Source organism: Papaver somniferum, chromosome 8 (assembly GCF_003573695.1).
Source record: "Papaver somniferum cultivar HN1 chromosome 8, ASM357369v1, whole genome shotgun sequence".
In the NCBI taxonomy this organism is placed as follows: Eukaryota; Viridiplantae; Streptophyta; class Magnoliopsida; order Ranunculales; family Papaveraceae; genus Papaver; species Papaver somniferum.
The window spans coordinates 74,787,309-74,807,394 of NC_039365.1; the positions used below are offsets into that span (position 1 = coordinate 74,787,309).

The 20,086-nt window shown below is 37.0% G+C and overlaps 1 protein-coding gene and 1 long non-coding RNA gene across 3 annotated transcripts; one reads left to right on the plus strand and one right to left on the minus strand.

Moving 5' to 3' along the window:
* Nucleotides 1-3,946: 3,946 nt before the first annotated feature.
* LOC113301604 lies at nt 3,947-5,152 on the minus strand. Of its 2 annotated transcripts, none has more exons than XR_003336386.1 (5): nt 4,885-5,152; nt 4,650-4,705; nt 4,519-4,560; nt 4,294-4,423; nt 3,947-4,160 (listed from the first exon to the last, which is right to left on the minus strand). It is a non-coding gene; the product is annotated as an uncharacterized LOC113301604 (long non-coding RNA). The 2 variants fall into 2 exon arrangements; XR_003336385.1 differs by having other exon boundaries at nt 4,650-4,690; nt 4,885-5,149.
* Nucleotides 5,153-7,859: 2,707 nt separating this feature from the next.
* On the plus strand, nt 7,860-19,837 carry LOC113301605 (vacuolar protein sorting-associated protein 8 homolog). The gene is made up of 19 exons (XM_026550385.1): nt 7,860-9,645; nt 10,074-10,385; nt 10,492-10,734; nt 10,876-10,996; nt 11,064-11,221; nt 12,036-12,669; nt 13,108-13,172; nt 13,540-13,641; nt 13,788-13,930; nt 14,760-14,815; nt 15,400-16,049; nt 16,213-16,397; nt 16,512-16,812; nt 16,987-17,274; nt 17,356-17,465; nt 17,598-17,928; nt 18,232-18,633; nt 19,184-19,432; nt 19,521-19,837. The coding sequence occupies exons 1-18, from the start codon at nt 8,023-8,025 to the stop codon at nt 19,415-19,417; spliced, it is 5,958 nt and encodes a 1,985-aa protein (XP_026406170.1). The 5' UTR covers nt 7,860-8,022; the 3' UTR covers nt 19,418-19,432; nt 19,521-19,837.
* Nucleotides 19,838-20,086: the final 249 nt, after the last annotated feature.

Here is a 20,086-nt window from a genome sequence, read left to right on the forward strand (position 1 = left end):
CGCCTTAGGGAGGTATCAAATTATCAATGAAACTCTATCTTCTTCCCTAGTTCATATGTTTCCCTTCAATCTATGTCTTCTTCTTCTTCTTTTAACCCTCTAATTTCACCTTCAATTCTCTTCTAATCCCCTCTAATCAGAGATTCGGGTTGCTTCTGAGCATCAGTTGTAGTGTAGATCACTACAATTGGTATCAAAGCGGTTGATTCTGCGACTGCTAGGTTACCATGAATTAATTATCAGAAAATTAAACAGAAATTGAAGAATTAACCACTGTGGTTGATATATTAGAGCAAGATAAATATGAAGCTAGGAGAGCATTATACAACGAGTTATTTGATTTGAGAATGAAGTCTATAAGTCTAATCTGGGATAGGAATTCACCAGATCGAGATTTAAATCTTCTGAAAATAGATATTCTCATTTCCATCGCCGAGAAAAAGTTAAAATCTCTACAAGTTGAAGCGGTTGGGGATCTGGAAGCTACGGATATGGAGGATGATATTGTCATGGAAAAAGTGATAAATGAATCAAGTCAAAACTCTTTAAATCTATCAGAAGAGGCAGAAGATGAATCTCTCGATTTCGAGACGATTATTCCTTCGTTCTTATTTGAGAAAGAAATCGATGTCCAATTGGAAGCAATTTCTCTTGTTCCAAGATCAGCAACTGAATTAACTCAAGAATCGTCAATCTCATCGACACCAGATGAAGGTAATTTTCGTCCTAAATCCACAGTCCAACTCCTGATGTTGTTGAAGCTAGTCCTGCAGCTGAAATTCGAAAATATGAGAGAAATGATTCTCAGGTAGCCAATCTGGTTCTTGTTCAATACGATTTAGAAGAGAAGATGGAAACATGTTTTATAGATCATCAAGAGGGTAAACCCTACTTTTCTGAATCTAATTCTCGTAATGCTGTTTTGGATTTTCAAGTTAGAAAGATTACAAATATTGAGGTAGACATATTTAATTATGCGTTCAAAGATAAATTTCAGCAGAATGAGTTCATTGGAAATGCTTCTACTCCTCTGGCAATGGAGGAAGGTAATTACAGATCTAAACTCAAGTCTGGTTTCTCTACTGTTGTTATTCTTTTCGAGAACGCTGATTATGAAAGAAAATTTAGTAAAGTGTTTTCATTCTCACTTGTGGAGATGTGTTATTAAAAGTTTAATGTTCATAAGGTCTTATTTATTATCGACAACAAGCCGCGTAGTAGAATATGTCTTTGTTGTAGGTTGGATTTGGCTCGAACCTTATTTGATAGAGGAAAGTGGTTTGAACTAATCAGTATGTATTCTCATCACAATAACAATAGTTCTCATTCAAGTTTGGGTATACTTACTCTTGGCTTGTTTGTTCTGAATTGGTTGATTTTCATGCCTAGACGCAGTCCGAATTTTGTTTATGAGTTGATTGTTGAGTTGGGGTACCATCTGGATTTGTCAATTAAGTATTCAAAAAAGTTTATATTTCCTAAGAAGAGCGACAGTTGTGATACTCGCAAGGTAATCGAAGAAATGGTACGACAATTTATTATTCTCGGGACTAGAATGAGGTTGCAAATGACACGCCAGAGTGGGTTTGGCTGTTCACATGAGATGTTTGATCCGTGGATTGGCAGAGATAGTAGTTTTTCTACTCAAATGGAAAAGGTTTGCAGAGATTTTGTTACAGCAAATTTAAATTCTATCCAGAAACTACAGTCAAGTGGTACAAAGTCTACAACTGAAATATTTGATAACATAATGGGTACTCTGAGTAGTGCAAGATGTACCTTGGTTTTTGTTGGAAGGGTAATTGATCGTGGAAGGTTTCTGGACTCGAATAATTCTAATTTCTGCTTGAATAATCTTACACCTGGTAAGTTAATTCTCATGGGGTCAACTGGGATTAACGAGTATAATGGGAATATGGTTTATGAGATAAGTCTAACACATGGGAATTGTTCAGAATTGTTATGGGAGTATTCGAATGTATTTATGTTTGTGTTTCTGAGCAATGGTGACAGACAGGTTGTTTGCAAGTTCCTTGAAGAAACGTTGCAGCTTGTTATTGGTCTTTGCACTAAATTGATTGTTCAAGGGACAAGGAAAAGGGGGTTTAACCTTTCGGTATTCTTATATGTATTTGTATTCAATTGGTTCCCTTTCAGATTAAAGAGCACGGAAAATTCATGTTGCTATATTTTGGTTTTATTAGAGCCAGTTGGATTATCTAATCTTGTCATGTGTGGTAATAGTGATTGGAGTTTAACTTGGGATCTGAACCATTCTCTGTTACAACTTCAGAATGCTTTGCATGTGAAGATGGAGAGAAGGAGAGAACAACGTCAGAGTTATTATGGTTGTAAGGTTTTTAAGCGATGTGAGAAAGAAATTGTTACTGCAGGTCTAATAGTCGAAACATTAAAACGTAAAAGGATAATTGGAGAAATTTTCATTCACATCTTTACTGGCAGTCGAGAGGCATCAATTATGCATGGTTTTGAGTATCATATCATGGAAGAGGGTCTTGTACAGTATAAAGTAAAGACTATTTTGCAGCACATTCTTGTATCGAACTGGTGGGAAACTCAAGATGGTTTAATGGCAGTACAACCTTGCTTTCCACTGTCAAGAAATCTACCGTTGGAATATCATGTCAACCAAATAGGGGATTTGGCAGATTGGGAAGTCATGTTCGGTGAAATCACTGGAGTTCTTTATGACCTTCTTCTTTGTATGCTCAGAGTACAAAGAGTAGTCGAGTTAGTTGAGTTTTGGCATAATCTTGCAAGAGCTTTCTCAGCTAGTGGGTGGACAGGATCAGCATTCATATCGAAAAGTATCACCTCAGCTGGGGATTTGAAGTTGGTTACGAAGTCAGAATAAGAACAGTAAAGCTAGTTGTACAAGGCATCGTAAAACTAGACGTTCTGATGATGGGAACGCTCTTAGCCAGTCTTGTTACGTTCTTCTTCAGTTGCTCTTGGAGTTACGAGATATGTTCTCAAACTGTACGTGACCTGAGCAGTGACAGAAAATTTGCTGGTATTGGTATTTTTGATAAGAGATGCAATACTTCAGTTGAGCATTTTATAGAAACAAAATGGTCTGCAAATCGCATACAGCCAACAAATGCAACTCATGAAATTTGGATTGCTTCTGTGGACCCTCGGAAAATGAAGTATACCCTCACGGGTTACAATTTGATATCCAAGTTTGAGCTACTTGCCGACAATAAAGAAATTAGTCTTTTACTAGTGAGGATCAGGTTGCGACTACAACTCCACATGCCAGGTTATTATAAGAGAATAAACATGAAGATTAATATTCAACCCTCAACTGGTAATGAAGAAAGTCTAGTTAAGGGGGATTATACAACCAATTAGACTATCATTTTGGACGTTGATTGTGGGTATGATGGAACCTTGGCCAAGCTGGAATCCTGCAATTCGCTTGAAAAAGATCAGTGGGTTGTGAGTTTTTACTTGAAGTCTGCAAGGGTCACATTCATATCTACTACTGGTTTTGGGATGCAGTTGCAGCAATGGCGCCTCTGACGTAGCCGAGCTCAATTCTCATACTTCATCCTTGAGGACAAGGATGATTTGGATGGGTCGGTATTTGTCATGAACCAATGGGATGTATCAAGTGTGGTTAAGGGCAGCCACCTCGGGTTAGCTTTTGAGTAGGCACTGGGTGCTGATAGTAATGTTAGTAGTGTATCCGTCCTTGCTATATAAGGACTGGGTTGTACGCCTTAGGGCGGTATCAAATTATTAATGAAACTCTATCTTCTTCCCTAGTCCATATGTTTCCGTCCAATCTATGTCTTCTTCTTCTAACCCTCTAATTTCACCTTCAATTCTCTTTTAATCCCCTCTAATCAGAGATTCCGGTTGCTTTTGAGCATCATTTGTAGTGTAGATCACTACACATTTTAAAGACAAAACAAAGACCTATAGAGAAGAACAAAATTTTAATTCACTTCTAACCATACTTATACATATAAATCGAATGAACATAAACCATATAGACTATATTAAATTGACAAAAGAATCAAATACAAGCCTCATTAGACTATCACCTTCATAATTATCTCATAAACATCATTGGAAATAAGAGGAGCCTTCAGTAAAGAACCATCATTCACATGATTGTACATGTCTTAATCCTACATTAACACATACAACATCATAAATTTTCAATAATTCCATGCAAGAGACTAATACACTTAACAAACAAATGAAATTATAACCAAGAAGTAAGTTACTAAGATAAGCATTTGGTGAGAATCAAATTTGCACCTTATATTTGTAGGAACAACTGTTTTTTCAACTGACTTTTTATCAAATTAACATATAGTCATGATGAAAGAAAAAATTGCATTGGTTGTACCCTTTTTGTACGAGATGGAAAAAGACCTTCACAGCTACCCTGAAATTAAAAAGTATCAAAATTAAAAACCGGTAAACACCTAGTTGAACCAAAAAAATGATGGAAGAAAACTGGATCGAGTAAAAGAGAATTACCCTTTTTGCTGTAGAGACGAAGAAATACTATAACAGTGAACCCTGTAATAAAAAAGCCTTAAAATCAAAAAACCCTGAACATGCAGTGATGAAAAGAAAAATCAAGAAGAAATTGGTTGAAAGAATTTTACCTCTTTGCTGCATAAAAGGAGAAAAACCTCAACAACAAACCCTGAAATCAAAATCCCTAAAATCAATCAAAAAAAAGAAACCCTAAGAAATCAAAATCCCTACAAATACAAATTACAGAAACCCTAACAAACTAAAACACCCAAATCAAAACCCTAATTTTATTTCAAATCTAAACATAGGTTGTATAAAAATAAACCCCCTCAACAAAATAGAAGAAGATCTGTTAGGAATAACCTTAACAGCAAAGATGAAAAGAAGAAAATGGTTCAAGAAGAATGGATTTCTTCCTCTTTGCTCAAGTATGTGGTTACAGATTTAGAATAGGGTTTATTGGAGAACTTGGTGATTTTGTGGAGAGACGAAAACGATGGAGAAAGGGGTTGGAATTAAGAGCATTGGTTTAAGTGATTTCTTCTGGGTTTTTTTTTTTTTTTTTTAGTTTCGAGTTTCAGTTTTGGGGTGCGGTGGAGAGAAGCAGATTGAGAAGATAAGGCGCAGGAAGAGAAATAGTGAGGAAGAGGAGTTAGGTTAGATCGATGATAAGGACAGGGAGACACCTCACAGAAAATGGGTCCCACTGAAAAAACTAAGCTCATCAATCATAACATCGGTTGAGAATGAGGAATAAAATAATAAATATTATACGGCCCATTATAGCTGCTTTATCTATACTCCGTGTTTTTTTATATCCCAGACGGTCTTGACCGGTCAAAGGTCAATTGACCGTGTACGAGGGTCGTAGCTTTGGGTGGAAAAAAACCCTTTTCCACTAGTGTCCATATAAAGTATGAGTACAAATTTTGTACAACTATGATATTGTCAATGCGTATTGGCACTTCGTTGAAGAGACTATATCAACTACTTCTGCAAATCATCTCCGAGAAGCTAGAAATCCAAGACACAAGTCCTGAATGTATTTAAAGAAGCATGAAGACTTGAGAACACTACCATTAGAAGACTAACACAAAAGAAGACTTCATCAACTGGCAGATTTCTCACGAAAACATTGCTATCTCCAGCATTCAAGAAATTCGTTTATCGAAATTGAGAAGTGTCAACACGAAGATTTGCAAGACAAGATTCAACTAAATTACTTATCAGGGGGAGCATCATAGTAGAAGGTATTTTACTGGACTATCATCTTGTACTCTTTTTCCTTCACCAAGGTTTTTCCCACTGGGTTTTCCTTGTCAAGGTTTAAACGAGGCAACATATGCATGTCCAACTCTGTTCTAAGTTTTCTCACAATTGTACTCTTTTACCTTCGATCAGGTTTTGTCATTTTTGGACTTTCCTGACAAAGGTTTTAACGAGGCAATTATCTTAGATACAGTGGTCATCTAGGGGGAGTGTTATAAACGACAATTTATCATGTAGATGCCCACTTTAGTGGGACCCTATTACTTGTGCACCAAGTATGTAAACTTTATAAATAGAGTCCTAAACCTTTGTATTTTATACAGATTAATAGAATTTTCGTCTCTCTTTTTCCCCTTTATTTTCTGTTTTCTTCTTTTATCACAACATTTTCAACTCTACTTCAAACCATCAGTCATACCTCTCCCCAGAACTTTTATTCCACCCCAACCTTAAACCCACCAAAGCCATAATGATCTCTTTTAGAGTTATTTGGCTACAATATTTTACTTGTTGGAATAAATAAAATTTTCATTATCACTCACCAACCATAGTCTGCTGGGTGATGACGTATTTGATACGTGTCATGATACATTGGTGTAGAAGTACTATCAACAAATTTTTCCTACTTCATCTAGAAAATCCCACTCACATGCAAAAACTGTCTATCTATCATAGAAGTCAGGAGAGAAGGTCTACTAAAGATGTTAACATCATGATCAACAGACCTATGCGACAAAAAAGACTCCAAACTTTCGTCAATTTCATTCCATTTTACATGCACATACCAGTTTTAACGTTTGAATATTTCCCAGATTAAGGTTAAGTCTCCCATAATATCTCAATCTTGTATCTCTCTTAACACCATAGTGCATTGTCGCGTTCATATCACATGCTCTCATATCATCTGAAAGTGTTGCATCCAGATGCGTCTTTATAAACACTCCCAGCCACCATTCCAAATCCCATTTAACCCCTATTTTCTAATGTCTTATTAGTCTTCTTATTTATATATATGAAGTCATCTAAAACCCAACAAGAGCTTAATCCTACAACAATAGATATGCAATACCTAACTTCTCAAATGGCAGAAAAACTTACATTACCCACAAACCTCGCCTCAACTATCAATGAACCGACCTTCATTGACAAAACACTGGTTTTAGCCGAACATGATAGTAATTAGAAATGGTGTGTGGTTGGCTACATTTGTAGTGAGACTTTGGTTCCAACTTCTTTTATCAAACATCGTATCCGTTCTCAACGGCCATTAGCTCAAGCTCTTACTGTCAGAACCTTCAGTGGCTTAAGAAACAAAGTTCTGATAAGATTTATAGCTGAGAACGATTTCAACTGAGTTAATGAACATCGTCCTTGGTTTGCTTCTAGTTACCTTATAGTTATCAGGATTATTCCTTGTACCGGCTGGCCAGTAAATTGTGAAATTTCCTTTGCTGAAGTACTTATGTGGCTCATTTTATGCAACGTTCTAAACGAATGTACTGAGTTTGAAGACTTACAGAAGCTTACCGTCAAACTTGGTGAGCTCGTTGATGCAAAAGTACCTTATGGTAATCATCCTCTCAAGAAAAATGTGAAAGCGTGTGTTCATATCTCGGTTCAAAGAGCTTTACCATCAGGCATTCCTTTACTTACGAGAGGAAGAGTTCAACCTTTGCTCATCCAATATAGATATTTCAAGGTTCCAAAGCATATGTCTATCGCCGAGTAACTTGTACCATAACGACCAAACCTCATCTCGTGACTAGGCAATTTTTTATTTTTTTTGCAAATTCCAATGGGAACTGCCCTTACAGTACTATTCCCTTCGTACCTATTTTATAAGCAGAATATTGCTTTTTCCTTGTACCATTAGATAGGCGGAATGACAATTTCAAGATGGCTTTTAACTATTTTATCCTTATTTATATTGCTTGGTTATCATCACACTTGAGTTTATGTCCCTAATATAGGAAATATAACAAAGCACAAGACAAGGAAAAATATGAATATTTATGAAATCAGAAAAGGTTTCTTAATCTAAGATATTTGGTCCCTCCGCCTATAAACGTGGTATGGAGGGAGTATTACTTACAGTCCAGAAGACTTTACACTGGTAAATCTTCCCACCAAAATTCCTCTTTTTACTGTTTCTCCACTCTCTGCAATGGCGATCAAACAAAAATCCAGAAATTCAACTTTGAAAAACTGGTTTTCTCTTTTTCATCGACAGCAATGACAAAGAAGTTTAATAAAGCTCCAATGGCGTTAGACCTAGATTCGTTTTTACAATTACAAAGTAGCGGTGATGAAGACGATGATGATCTCAACAACAATATCATCCCTCATCGAACCGTTGATGAAATTCTTCTTAACGACTCTGATTCTGATGACACCGATTCTTCAACAATTTTCAAATTGTCTGATAATCTAATCGATTCAAACAATTTTCACTCGAAGCAATCATATGAAGAAGTTTCTGCTTCATCATCTTCCGTAAGTGGTAGTTTTGAAACCCTAATTTCAAATACATTTGATGAAATTTCTGTTATAAGATCATCTCTTGGTAATTCTGGTGGATCATTAAAACTAGATGGAAAGAATACTGTCAGCAATTCATTCATTAGTAGGAGAAATTCAGGGAATTCTTTGTTGTTAGGGCGGGATTTATCACGACCTTTACCTCCTTTGTTTGGTAGTGTTAAACCCAACCCTAAACCGGGAGCAGCACTTGCTGCTGCTACTGCAGCGTCTCGTTTGATTCCTACTCCTCATGCTGCTGCTATTAAGTCTCGCAGAGAGAAATCTCTTCGAGCTGAAGAACATAGTTCTTTGATTAGTGATTTGGAGATTCAGTCAGGTAATGGTGTATATTTAGAAGGATTAACATCTTCAGAAGCCGTTGGATCTGGAACTAATCAAATCGATGGAGAATCAGGAGAAGATGGGATAGTTGGCCATTTGTCGTCCTCCTCTTCAGTGGAACCGGTAGTGGAAGCATGTTTCAGTGAAAATGCTTCAGGAGGAGAGGTTTCACCTGAGAAAAGTCCAGTTAAAAAGGTTATAGAAGGAGAATCAACAATTTCTGAAGTCGGTAAAATTGGGTCAGGTCTTAAGGGTTTAAATTCTTGTGGTACTACTACTGAATACACAGAAGCAAGGGTGGATTCTTCTTGTGTGGCAGAGAGTAGTTCGAATTCGAATGATAATTCTGTAGTTTTAGATTCTGTTCATGTTGTTGAAGCGCATATTCGTGCTGATATTGAGAGTCCATCTGATGGAAAAATGGATGAGAGACCTACATTTTCTCCACCTGATTCTGCTGAAAATGAGCATGAAGAGGTTCACAATATGGGTGAGGAAGTAAAGTCGCAGCCATTGAAGAGTACCAAGTCAAAGGATTATACTGGTCATAGTGCTGAAGATGGAGAAGAAAATCTTTCTGTAGATGGAAGTAATGCAAACAATGGTGTTAGTGAGCTCGTTAATGATAGTGTATTTGGATCGGAGTGTAAGACAGTGAAAACATCACGCTCTCCTTTGAAGCCTCTCGAATTAGCTGAAGAAATTGAGAAAAAGCATGCCTTTTCTGGTTTGGATTGGGAAGAGGGTGTGGCAGCACAGCCGATGAGGCTTGAGGGTATTCGGAGGGGCCCCCCTGCAGTTGGGTACTTGCAGATTGATCTGGATAATATGATTACACGAAAAGTATCATCTCAAGCATTCAGGAGCGACCACGGGTCTCCTCATTCAGTAGCAGTTCATGCAAATTTTATTGCCGTGGGAATGTCAAAAGGGCTTATACTTGTGGCACCAAGTAAATATTCTCCTTATCATGCTGACCGTATGGATCCCAAGGTAACACATTAGCTACCTTTATTAAAATGTAGTCTTGGTTGTTCCTTGAGAATTATCTTTGTTACCGTACTCTTGGTTTTATAGCTATTACATCCCAACAAGGGACACAGTCCCTGTTTAAACCCTGAAAATATTGAAAAGTTTAACTAGAATGTTATCGTCCATTGGGGTCTCTAGTAGACCTTTTGCTTTCGCCGTCACTATAGAAAGGATCTGCTTCCCATTTACAGTAGCATAATGTTAAGTCCTTGATGCTGAGTACTTCGTGATGTCGGACTCTCTCTATTTTAGCAAATGAAAGTTGGTGTACTAAACCATCTGCTTCTGTATGGTTTTCCATGGGTTCAAGATTTCATATTGTCGCTTTAATTGCTGCGTTTACTTCAAATGGCACTTCTCTTATTGAGAATATTTTTCATATGTTGCAGATGTTGTATCTTGGTCCTCAAGCTGACAAATCTCAGTCGCAAGTTACTTCGATGTGCTTCAATCATCAAGGTGATCTGCTTTTAGCAGGATATGGTGATGGTCATATAATATTTTGGGATGTGCAGAAGGCACAAGTGGTAAAACTTATCTCTGGGGAACATACATCACCAGTGGTGCACACTCTGTTTCTAGGTCAGGATTCTCAAGCTACACGCAATTTTAAAGTCGTTACTGGTGACTGTAAAGGGCGTGTCCTTTTACATGTAATTTCAGTGGTTCCAATGTTTTACCGGTTTACCATTGAAACAAAGGTAGGTAAAAAGTCTTTCCCCTTGTAGTGGTTCATTAAAAATTTGTGCATCATTATTTTTTCTCACCTAGTTCTGACAAGTTTTGTACCCTCTGTTCATCAAATAGTGCCTTCTTGATGGTCAAAGAACAGGGACTGTGCTGTCTACTTCCCCTCTTCTAGTTGATGTCTCTGAGGGTGCTTTATCATCCGCCTTCAAAAATGCTACAGCTTCCACAAGTGGTATAGGTAGCATGATGGGTGGTGTAGTTGGATCTAAGGCAGGTTGGAAGCTCTTCAGTGACAGTGAAGCATCTTCATTGGCCGAACAAGGTGTGGTCATATTTGCTACCCATCAAAATGCTCTGGTGGTATGGATCCCTTAAGATGATATTCAAGATTTATGTACCTGATTTGTCTTGTAACTCTTGTTTGTTGTTAAATGAATGCTTGCAGTTATGCAGCAATTTTCTTTTTTTGCTTTCCAACCTGTTGAGATATCTTCCTTGTAGGTAAGGCTCACCTCCAACTTGGAAGTCTATGCTCAACTCCCAAAGCCGGATGGAGTCCGAGAAGGTTCCATGCCTTATACTGCATGGAAATGTACGTTGCAGGCACAAGATTCATCTGCAGGTATGAATGAAAGCGCTTCATTTCAGATCTCTGTGTTTGATCTTATCTAAAAAAATACCTTCACCAGAGAATACGTCTAGCGAGCCATCAGACAGAGCTTCACTGCTTGCTATAGCATGGGATCGCAAAGTCCAAGTTGCAAAGTTGGTTAAAAAAGAGCTGAAAGTATACAGGGAATGGACCCTTGATAATACGGCAATAGGTGTGGCATGGTTGGACGACCAGGTAAGCTGGGGTGTATGTCCCTAATTTAGGTGTCACTGGCAAACGGATGATTATATAAGAAGAGAAAAGATAAAACGGAAATTAAATTTATTTGATAAAGAGCATCTTATAATTGGTAGAAATAACTTTTAACTTTCAGTAGAAAAGCCAAGTATTGTGTAATATGGAAATAATCAGGCCTTAGAACACTCTTATTTTAACTTTATTATATATTTCTGTTGAACATTACTCTCGGCCTTTACTAAAATATTTCTCTGGCATATTTACAATACAATTCTGTAGGGTGTATTATGTTTTGCCCTCTTTGGAACCAAAGTATTACGTTCTCAGCATCTTGAAATGTCACCTTGTTCTCATTCTGATCATTGGATGCATATTCATGCATGCTTTTAGAAATCACAGAAGCTCCTAAATTAGTTGCATGTCTGACGCTCGGATGTGTTCGGACGCACCATGGATGCATCAGTACATCACATGCATATCCCATGCACAATTTTAGTATAATTATGTATCGGCATTGCTCAAATACCGGGTATAAAGAATTTCTGGTTCATTCACAAAATTTCTGTTTGCCAGCAGTTTATCAGTATTTTTAAGAACTCAAATTCATAATGCATAGATTTTTGTAGAAAGTATCCTTGATCTTATAGCATGTCCGCATCCTAGTTTCTTGAGAAATTGCCGCGTCTACTGTGGTGGCATGTCCATGTCCCTCGTCTGCCTCAGTGCTTTCATCATGCATAATGCAAATAATGATCCTAACATATACGAAATAATAAGTTATCGTGACTTATGAGTCTCATTTCTTATTCAGATATTGGTGGTCTTGACCCTGAAAGGCCATCTCTGTCTATTTGCGAAGGAAGGAATGGAGCTTCATCGTTCGAGCTTTTCTGTAGATGGTTCTGTAGTAGACAACCTCATTACTTATCAAACTTATTTAACTAATATTTTTGGGAATCCTGAGAAGACTTATCACAATTGTGTTGCTGTAAGAGGAGCTACTATATATGTGATTGGGTCTATGCAGCTTATAATTTCTCGTCTTCTTCCCTGGAAGGAGCGTATTCAGGTTTTGCAAATGGCAGGTGACTGGATGGGTGCACTAGAAATGGCAATGAGACTCTATGATGGTCAAGCACATGGTGTTATTGATCTTCCTAGAACTGTTGATGCCATACGGGAGGCTGTACTGCCATATTTGGTGGAATTGGTTTTATCGTATGTAGATGAATCATTTTCCTATATTTCAGTGGCATTTAACAACCAAGTAGGAAAGGCTGAACAAGTTGATGATGCAAAGAGTAGTAGTATTTCCATGCAGTCAGAGATGCAAGAGCAGTTTGCAAGGGTCGGTGGTGTTGCTGTAGAATTTTGTGTCCACATCAAGAGAGTCGATATCCTTTTTGACAAAATTTTCTCCAAGTTTGTGGCTGTACAACATGGAGGTAGGTGTCAAAAAATGATGCACCCAATGACCTATGATTTGTCGATTCATTGTCAACCTAGTAGTCAAAGATTGATATCGTAGAGAAAATCAAGTGATTTCGTAACTTGATGAACTTTCATATGAGAAGATTATGAGTCTTATGTTTGGCATTCTTAAATAGTAGGAGAATCTTTACTAATCCTCTGTTTATGTGCTGGAGCAATTGCAATTCTCTAATCTTAAATACTTCAACTACCTGACTTTAGGATAAGCATTAACTTATCAGGAAAGTTAGGGTAAGCATTAACTTATTAGGAAAGAGAGAATTATCAAATCATAGTATCTGTACAAGAATTATTTCACTATTCGAAACAAATAAGCTATGTTCCTTCAAAGTGCAACTGTGCACCTTAAGATTATTGCATTGATTTTGCTGACTTCCATTCTCTTTTTCCAGGAACATTCTTGGAGCTTTTAGAGCCATATATATTGAAAGATATGCTCGGATGTTTACCTCCAGAGGTATAGCTGGGTAATCAATTTCCTACCTGTTTTATTTTTAGTTATTGGGAGTGTCATAGTTGTAAGTTACTTTTTCTCTTATCTATTCTCTTTTGCTTTTGTTTTCCCATCTTAAACATATTTTCTTCCAGTTTGTGATTATTGCGTTAGTTTGTTATTGGATCATATTAAATGAGAAAATTTGCCTTAAAGTGGCAAAAAAAATAAAAAAATCAGACTTTTCTGTTCGAATTATCACTTCATTGTGTTGGTGATGAATCGTTCCAGTGGAGGCTTCAAAAAGCCTTAACTCCTTAACTTTGTGCCAAGTGTTAACCTTTTATCTAAGCAAAAATGTTTTGACTATACTGTTTTACTGGTTTTGCAGATTATGCAAGCACTGGTTGAACATTACAGCAGCAAAGGATGGTTGCAACGTGTTGAACAGTGTGTTCTTCACATGGACATTTCATCATTGGATTTCAATCAGGTAAGATTGATATGTATACAAAGGTATTTTTGAATCTAGTAAAATTCATTAGTCATATTAAATCTTAAAACCCTTTGGACCCATTTACAAATCATCCTATTAATTTATTAAATCACTAAATCTTATAATTCGAATTTGTATCTTAGGTAGTAAGGTTATGCCGAGAACATGGACTATATGGAGCTCTTATTTATCTGTTCAACCGAGGATTAGATGATTACGAAGCACCTCTTGAGGAACTTTTGCTTGTTGTACAGAGTAGCAAAAGAGAAAATGCACTTGCCATTGGGTATCTTTCGTTTACTTATCATTTTCTATTGAATGTACTCTAACTTATAGATGGGCTAATATGCTATTATCTGCACCCTTGTACATTTAATCTCTGAAAACACTTTAAAGTTCCATGTCTCTGCCATAAACTTAAGATCAAATGCACGTTCTTTGCTAAGGAGTTACATAACTCACCTCTCTATGATTATAAGATTAAATGAATATAGTATCCCAACTTAAGGTTAGTCTCAGAAAGTTAAAAAAATGTTATCTTCAGAAACCGTTGTTATTTTCCAAAGACAGGTTAACTTTAGATATATTCAAATTTAAAAAAGGAATTTCCATATTTTCCCAAAATTAGTTAGAAAATAATTTAAAAAACCACGAACATTGCATCAATGTGGTTGCATGGTAAACAGCTGCTGAATAAATTATTATGTCCAAGAATTGTTCTGTTTTACTATCAAATTCTTAGTTGAAAAGAAAAACAGTCCTCTCGACAAAAATGAAATACTTGGAACGAAGTAGAGAACTAATTGTTTTGGCCATACATGCTGTAGGCCGTTTTAATGTTAATCATTGGTTGATTTGTGTGGTTTAATTTATGTTGTATTATTATAGTTCTTTGTTGCACAATGTATTCACGGATTTTAGGAACTTTCTCCTATCCTTCACCTTAGTTACTTCCATGTGAGTTTATCATAAGCATTTATGAATCTAATATTCTTCTTAGTTTTTCGTAATTTTTTCATTTTTTTCTTATAAATTTTATTGTAGCTTGACTGTTATTTTCCCCCCTATTTCCATTCTCTGGATAACTGGTGCTTCCTGATGAATTCTGCTAACAGGTACAGGATGCTTGTATATCTAAAATATTGCTTCACAGGTCTTTCCTTTCCTCCAGGTATGCTCTTGACCTGCTCCATTGTTTTCATACTTGCAAGTAAAATTGCATGAGATTTTTTGGTGTTGATCTTTGATTGCCAAACAAAAAAAAAAGTCAAACATATCATTCCACATGCAAGCTGATGAGCCCTGCATCACAAGCTTTCTAGGTTAAAGAGTTCAACCTTTCCAAATATGAGTATGTGGAGCTATTATTCCTTTTAGGATCTCAGTTATTCCTTTGGCACCCCACCTACTAATGAGCCTTTGCATACTTTTTTTTTTCTAATATTCATATCATTATCAAGGATGTTGAATCATTCCCACTTGTGCATGTGTGATATTTGTACCTGTTTTTGTTTCCATCTGTGTGTAAGAAGAACCTTGAAGCACCAAGTAAATGGAAACCCAGAAAAGTATCACATTGTTGCTATGTTAGTTATATTTGTACCTATACATGCGAGAACATGCACCTCGACAAGAGAGAGGAAAACTTTGAAAGTACCATGCTGCTGTTGAGTGGTAATGAACTTCAATATTCTCTTGGTGACAAAATAGTAAAATATTTGAGTAGATGTTGAATTTCTTAAGAATTACTTTCAGGACACGGCACCATATCTCCCACCAGATTGCTTTCGGTTAGAACAGAGCTTGTATCCTTTCTTCTAGAAGACTCAAAAGCTACGGTTTCAGAGCTTGCAGCAGGCTGCAAATCTTCCAGTGGAGCTTGCCCAAACCTGTATCATCTCTTGTGGTTGGATACTGAAGCAACATTGGAAGTTCTGAGATTTGCTTTCTTGGAAATTCCTAAATCTGACCTTGATTCGACTAATCCAGATATGGAGGATAATGAAGAGAATAGTGAGAAGAGCAACGAAAATCAGAATTTGATGGTACAACATACAATAAACTCTCTTGCAAATATTCTTGATGTAAAAATCTCAGAAGTCGATGGTTCGTGCGTGGATGGTACTGGTTCCCTAAGAATATGGCCTTCGAAAGAAGACATTTGTCATCTGCTTGAATTTATTTCCTACTTCATTATATGGGAAAGAGCTACAGTTTCAAAGGCCGTATTAAGTCATGTATTGGAGTACTTGATTTCAGAAACTACTTTGTCCCCTTGCAATGTGAAAACCGAAAATTCTAAGAGTAGAGAGAAGCACGTGCTTGCCGTTTTAGGAGCAGTTTCTGAAACAGACTGGGAGTCATCTTATGTATTGCATCTGAGCGAAATGGCCCAATTTTACCAGGTATTTGCAACAACTTTAAAGTTCATGAAGATCGTCCACTACATAACAAATCCATTGCCATGAACTATTTCCTTCCGATCTTGATGCCTTTACTAATCTTGTTTACTCTCTATCAGAAGGCATAAACAATATTCATGGGTTTGACTTTCATGGCAATATACAGGTTTGTGGCTTTGTATATGCTAGTAGAGGTCAGCATATTGCTGCTTTGGATGCCTATATGAAAGATCTGGAGGAGCCCCTTCATGCGTTTTCTTTTATCAACATGTTACTAGAAAGAGATAATGAGTCAGCAACTTTTCGTTCTGCTGTCCTTTCCCGAATCTCTGAGCTAGTTATCTTAAGCAGGTAAATATTGGAATAGCTCATAAATTTACACATTGTATGCATTACTTTTTGTGCTATTGCTGTTATTTTTGCTTATGTGAGATTTGATTTACAAACTTTCATTTGTTGTTTCAGGGAGGGAGCATTCTTTTTGGTCGTTGACCATTTCAGTAGAGAAAGTGAACGTATCCTATCTGAACTCCGCCCTCATTCAGAAAGCCTTTTTCTATATCTAAAGACAACCATTGAAGCTCACCTGTCGGGGAAACTTGATTTTTCTTTTTTGGAAAAGGGTTATATTCTGGACGTGGCATGTGGAAGAATAGGGAAAGAGCAAATGGTGGAGGCTTATTTGAAAAAAATCTCTGATCTCCCAAAGATTCTACAACATAATCCAGTCAGTATAACTGACGATTTAGTAGAACTTTATCTCGAGGTTGGTATCAAAGAGAATGGTGAAATATTTCCCCCTTTTTTTTTAACTCTCAAGTTTTTAGGAACTGCATGTACAAGTACACGTGTCTCTCCACGTGAAGCAAACTGTGTTTGCATATCATTAAGCCCCTGTGTCACGTCAAGTTCTCAGCATGTGTTCCATTTTCTTGTGCAGCTTATGTGCAAGTACGAACGGATATCTGTTCTTAAGTTTTTGGAGACATTTGAAAGTTATAGGCTGGAGCAGTGTTTGCGTTTATGTCAAGAGTACGGGGTCATTGACGCAGCTGCTTTCTTATTAGAAAGAGTTGGTGATGTTGGAAGTGCTTTGCTACTTACTCTTTCGGGGCTCAAAGACAAATTTGAAAATCTCGGAATTGCTGTGGAAAGTATAATTTCTGACCGTTCATCAAGTAGCCTCCCTGAGATGGAGCATCTAAACTTTGTTATGAGGATGGAAGAGGTTTGTAGATAAATGTAAACCTTACCGCTACTAACTAAGTTGGTTGAGTTGATCTTTATGGCAGTTGTTGATGTTATGCAGGTAAAATCTATACTTGATATCCTGCATGCCTCGATCGGCTTATGCCAGCGTAATACCCTACGCTTAGATCCCGAGGAGTCAGAGTCCCTATGGTTTGAGTCGCTTGACTGGTAAGTTGATACATCCACCATACTCATTTTCGCTTGTATATATTGTTCTATGATTGGAGCCAGGAAATCTACTTCAACCTTCTTCAGATATGACTCCCTTTTGATGTGTGTTCATCCTCGAGATGCATGCAGGTTTTGTGACCCTTTAAAAGATTCTTATGATAATAAAATGATATCCAAAGCAAATCTTGTTGGCAATGGAGAATTCCTGTTTGGTTTTCAAGAGGACAAGGAAGCATTGGTGGAGAAATGGAGGATATTGAAATCTCACAGAGGTACTCATATTCTCAAAAAAGTTTTTGCTCAGTTCATCAGGGAGGTTGTTGATGGAATGATCGGATATGTACACCTTCCGTCAATCATGGCTAAGCTCCTGGCGGATAATGGCAGCCAGGAGTTTGGCGATTATAAACTCACCGTATCGGGATTGCTGGGAACCTATGGATTTGAGAGACGAATTCTGGTATCTATCCCTCCTCGTATTCACTGACGTACTTTTTAATTTATTTCATTATTACCACCTGAAATTGGTTTTTGGCCATTAGTGATCTGCGCAAGATTACTGGAGGTAGGGCATTATATTTTGGAAAACTTTAGATGAAAGTTCAAAAGCGAAATTACCATATTATCTTTCATTTTGTAAGCATTTTATACTGCATTTTAATAATCAATTAGGAAATCATGCTTCCAAAGTATATTTAAAAACATTTCAGAATATATAATATTCTTCTCTCTTCGGTACATTGACCTTCTACTGTCATTTTAGGACACTGCCAAATCATTGATCGAGGATGATACGTTTTATACAATGAGCTTACTCAAGAAGGGAGCTTCTCACGGTTATTCACCACAGAATCCACTTTGCTGTATTTGCAATTCCTCCCTTACCAAAAGATATTCGGCCTCTGGTATTCGAGTATTTAGTTGTGGACATGCAACTCATCTCCAGTGTGAATTTCAAGAAAATGAAGTATCAAATCGTTACTCAGTGGGATGCCCTATTTGTATCCCGAAGAAGAAGGCTGGACGAGCTAGAAGCAAGTCAATACTTACAACTGGATTAGTGAAGAATTCTTCACCAAAATCTCAGAGAACCCAAGGGAACACTTCTGTTCATCACACTAATGAATTTGACGCTGAACCTTATGGACTTCATCAGATCTCACGGGTAATCAACGTTTCTGAATCAGGAACACTTCACTTGCACCTGCTTATTCTAACTGCTACTTAACACCTTATTTCTGCATCTCCCATGGGGTTGATGCTGATTTTGTGATGATCATGCTATCCCATTAGATCATCCTTATAGAAACTAGTTCCTTTTGAAACATCTAAACCTAACTTGTCGCACTGTTAGTAAAGGATGAACTGTGAATCTAGCCATCTTTAAGAGATAGTGAGTCATGACCTCTTTGATCTGGCGAATAGACAAACCTTAACTGCATTTGGCGGAGCTATGAGAAATTTCATGACATTCATATTTATAATGGAGGGAAAAAGGCTTAAAAAAGAACCGACTTCTGACATACAGTATACTGTGTGTCTCGTTAGCGAAAATGGCTGTTAATAATAAGTGGCGTGCACGTAAAGTTAACGTATCTGGTTATATTGTGTCATTGTGAGTCTGGTGACAATATTTTTTCTTTTTTATGCTCTCGCAGTTTATTAATTCAGCGTCTCATCAACAGTTTTTAATTTGATCTATATAATATATGCAGTTTGAGATCTTGAATAGTCTTCAGAAAGCTCAAAAAAGTTTTCAAATAGAAAATGTGCCCCAGTTGAGGCTTGCACCTCCTGTGGTATATCATGAGAAGGTAAAGAAAGGAATGGCTATTTCTCTTGGGGAATCAAGTACACCGGAAAAAGCTGCAAAAATAAATAAAAACAGGAAGCCAAGGGATCTGAAAAAGAAGGGTTCATCATCAGCAACACATAGATTTTTCCCTTAAAATCTAGTATTTTTGGTATGTTACTTAGTGTCCAGCTTCTTCTGTTTATAACATCATCTTCCCCCGTTTTAATTCTTAACGTATTTACAATTGCGTTTTGCAGGTAATGAGCAGACTAGAAAGCTTTAACAATTGCTGTAGACCAGCTTTACTGACAGGTTCAGCCAGGATTTTGGGAGGAAAATGTTTGTGTTCTCTGGCTTATTTCTTATGTGTTTTGTATAGATGTGAGTTTTTGTGTTTGTTTTTCCTTGTCAATATAAACAATTTTGTAATTACCATCAGCAATTGTAAACAACTATTAGCACAGTACACACCGCACAGATAGTTATACGACCAACGTAAGAATGCTAACAGATAGTTGTAACTTGTCTAATAGTCCATTCAGCAATTTATTTCATCCTTTATCTTATCTGTTTATGGATTTTATTGAGCTGGAAAAGAGCATCAAGTCCAAGCTACAAATATGCTAGACGCATCATGGATAGGCTACAACGGTGTGTGAGACGACAGGCCCTGAAATAAAGACTCTCTAAACATCAAACTAATACTCCTCTGTTTCTGGAAAAATGTTACTTTTACTTTTTCATTTTAGTCCAAATTGAAAAAGTGAAAATAACATTTTTCCAGAAACAGAGGGAATATTTCCTACCGAGACGACTCAATGAA

Bases quoted from the DNA above. Each gene is read 5' to 3' on its own strand.
- LOC113301605 (XM_026550385.1), top strand. From the start codon at position 8,023: ATGACAAAGAAGTTTAATAAAGCTCCAATGGCGTTAGACCTAGATTCG. The intron at 14,816-15,399 runs GTATGCTCTTGA...AATTACTTTCAG, and splicing joins AGGTCTTTCCTTTCCTCCAG to GACACGGCACCATATCTCCC. The intron at 16,813-16,986 runs GTTGGTATCAAA...TTTCTTGTGCAG, and splicing joins TAGTAGAACTTTATCTCGAG to CTTATGTGCAAGTACGAACG.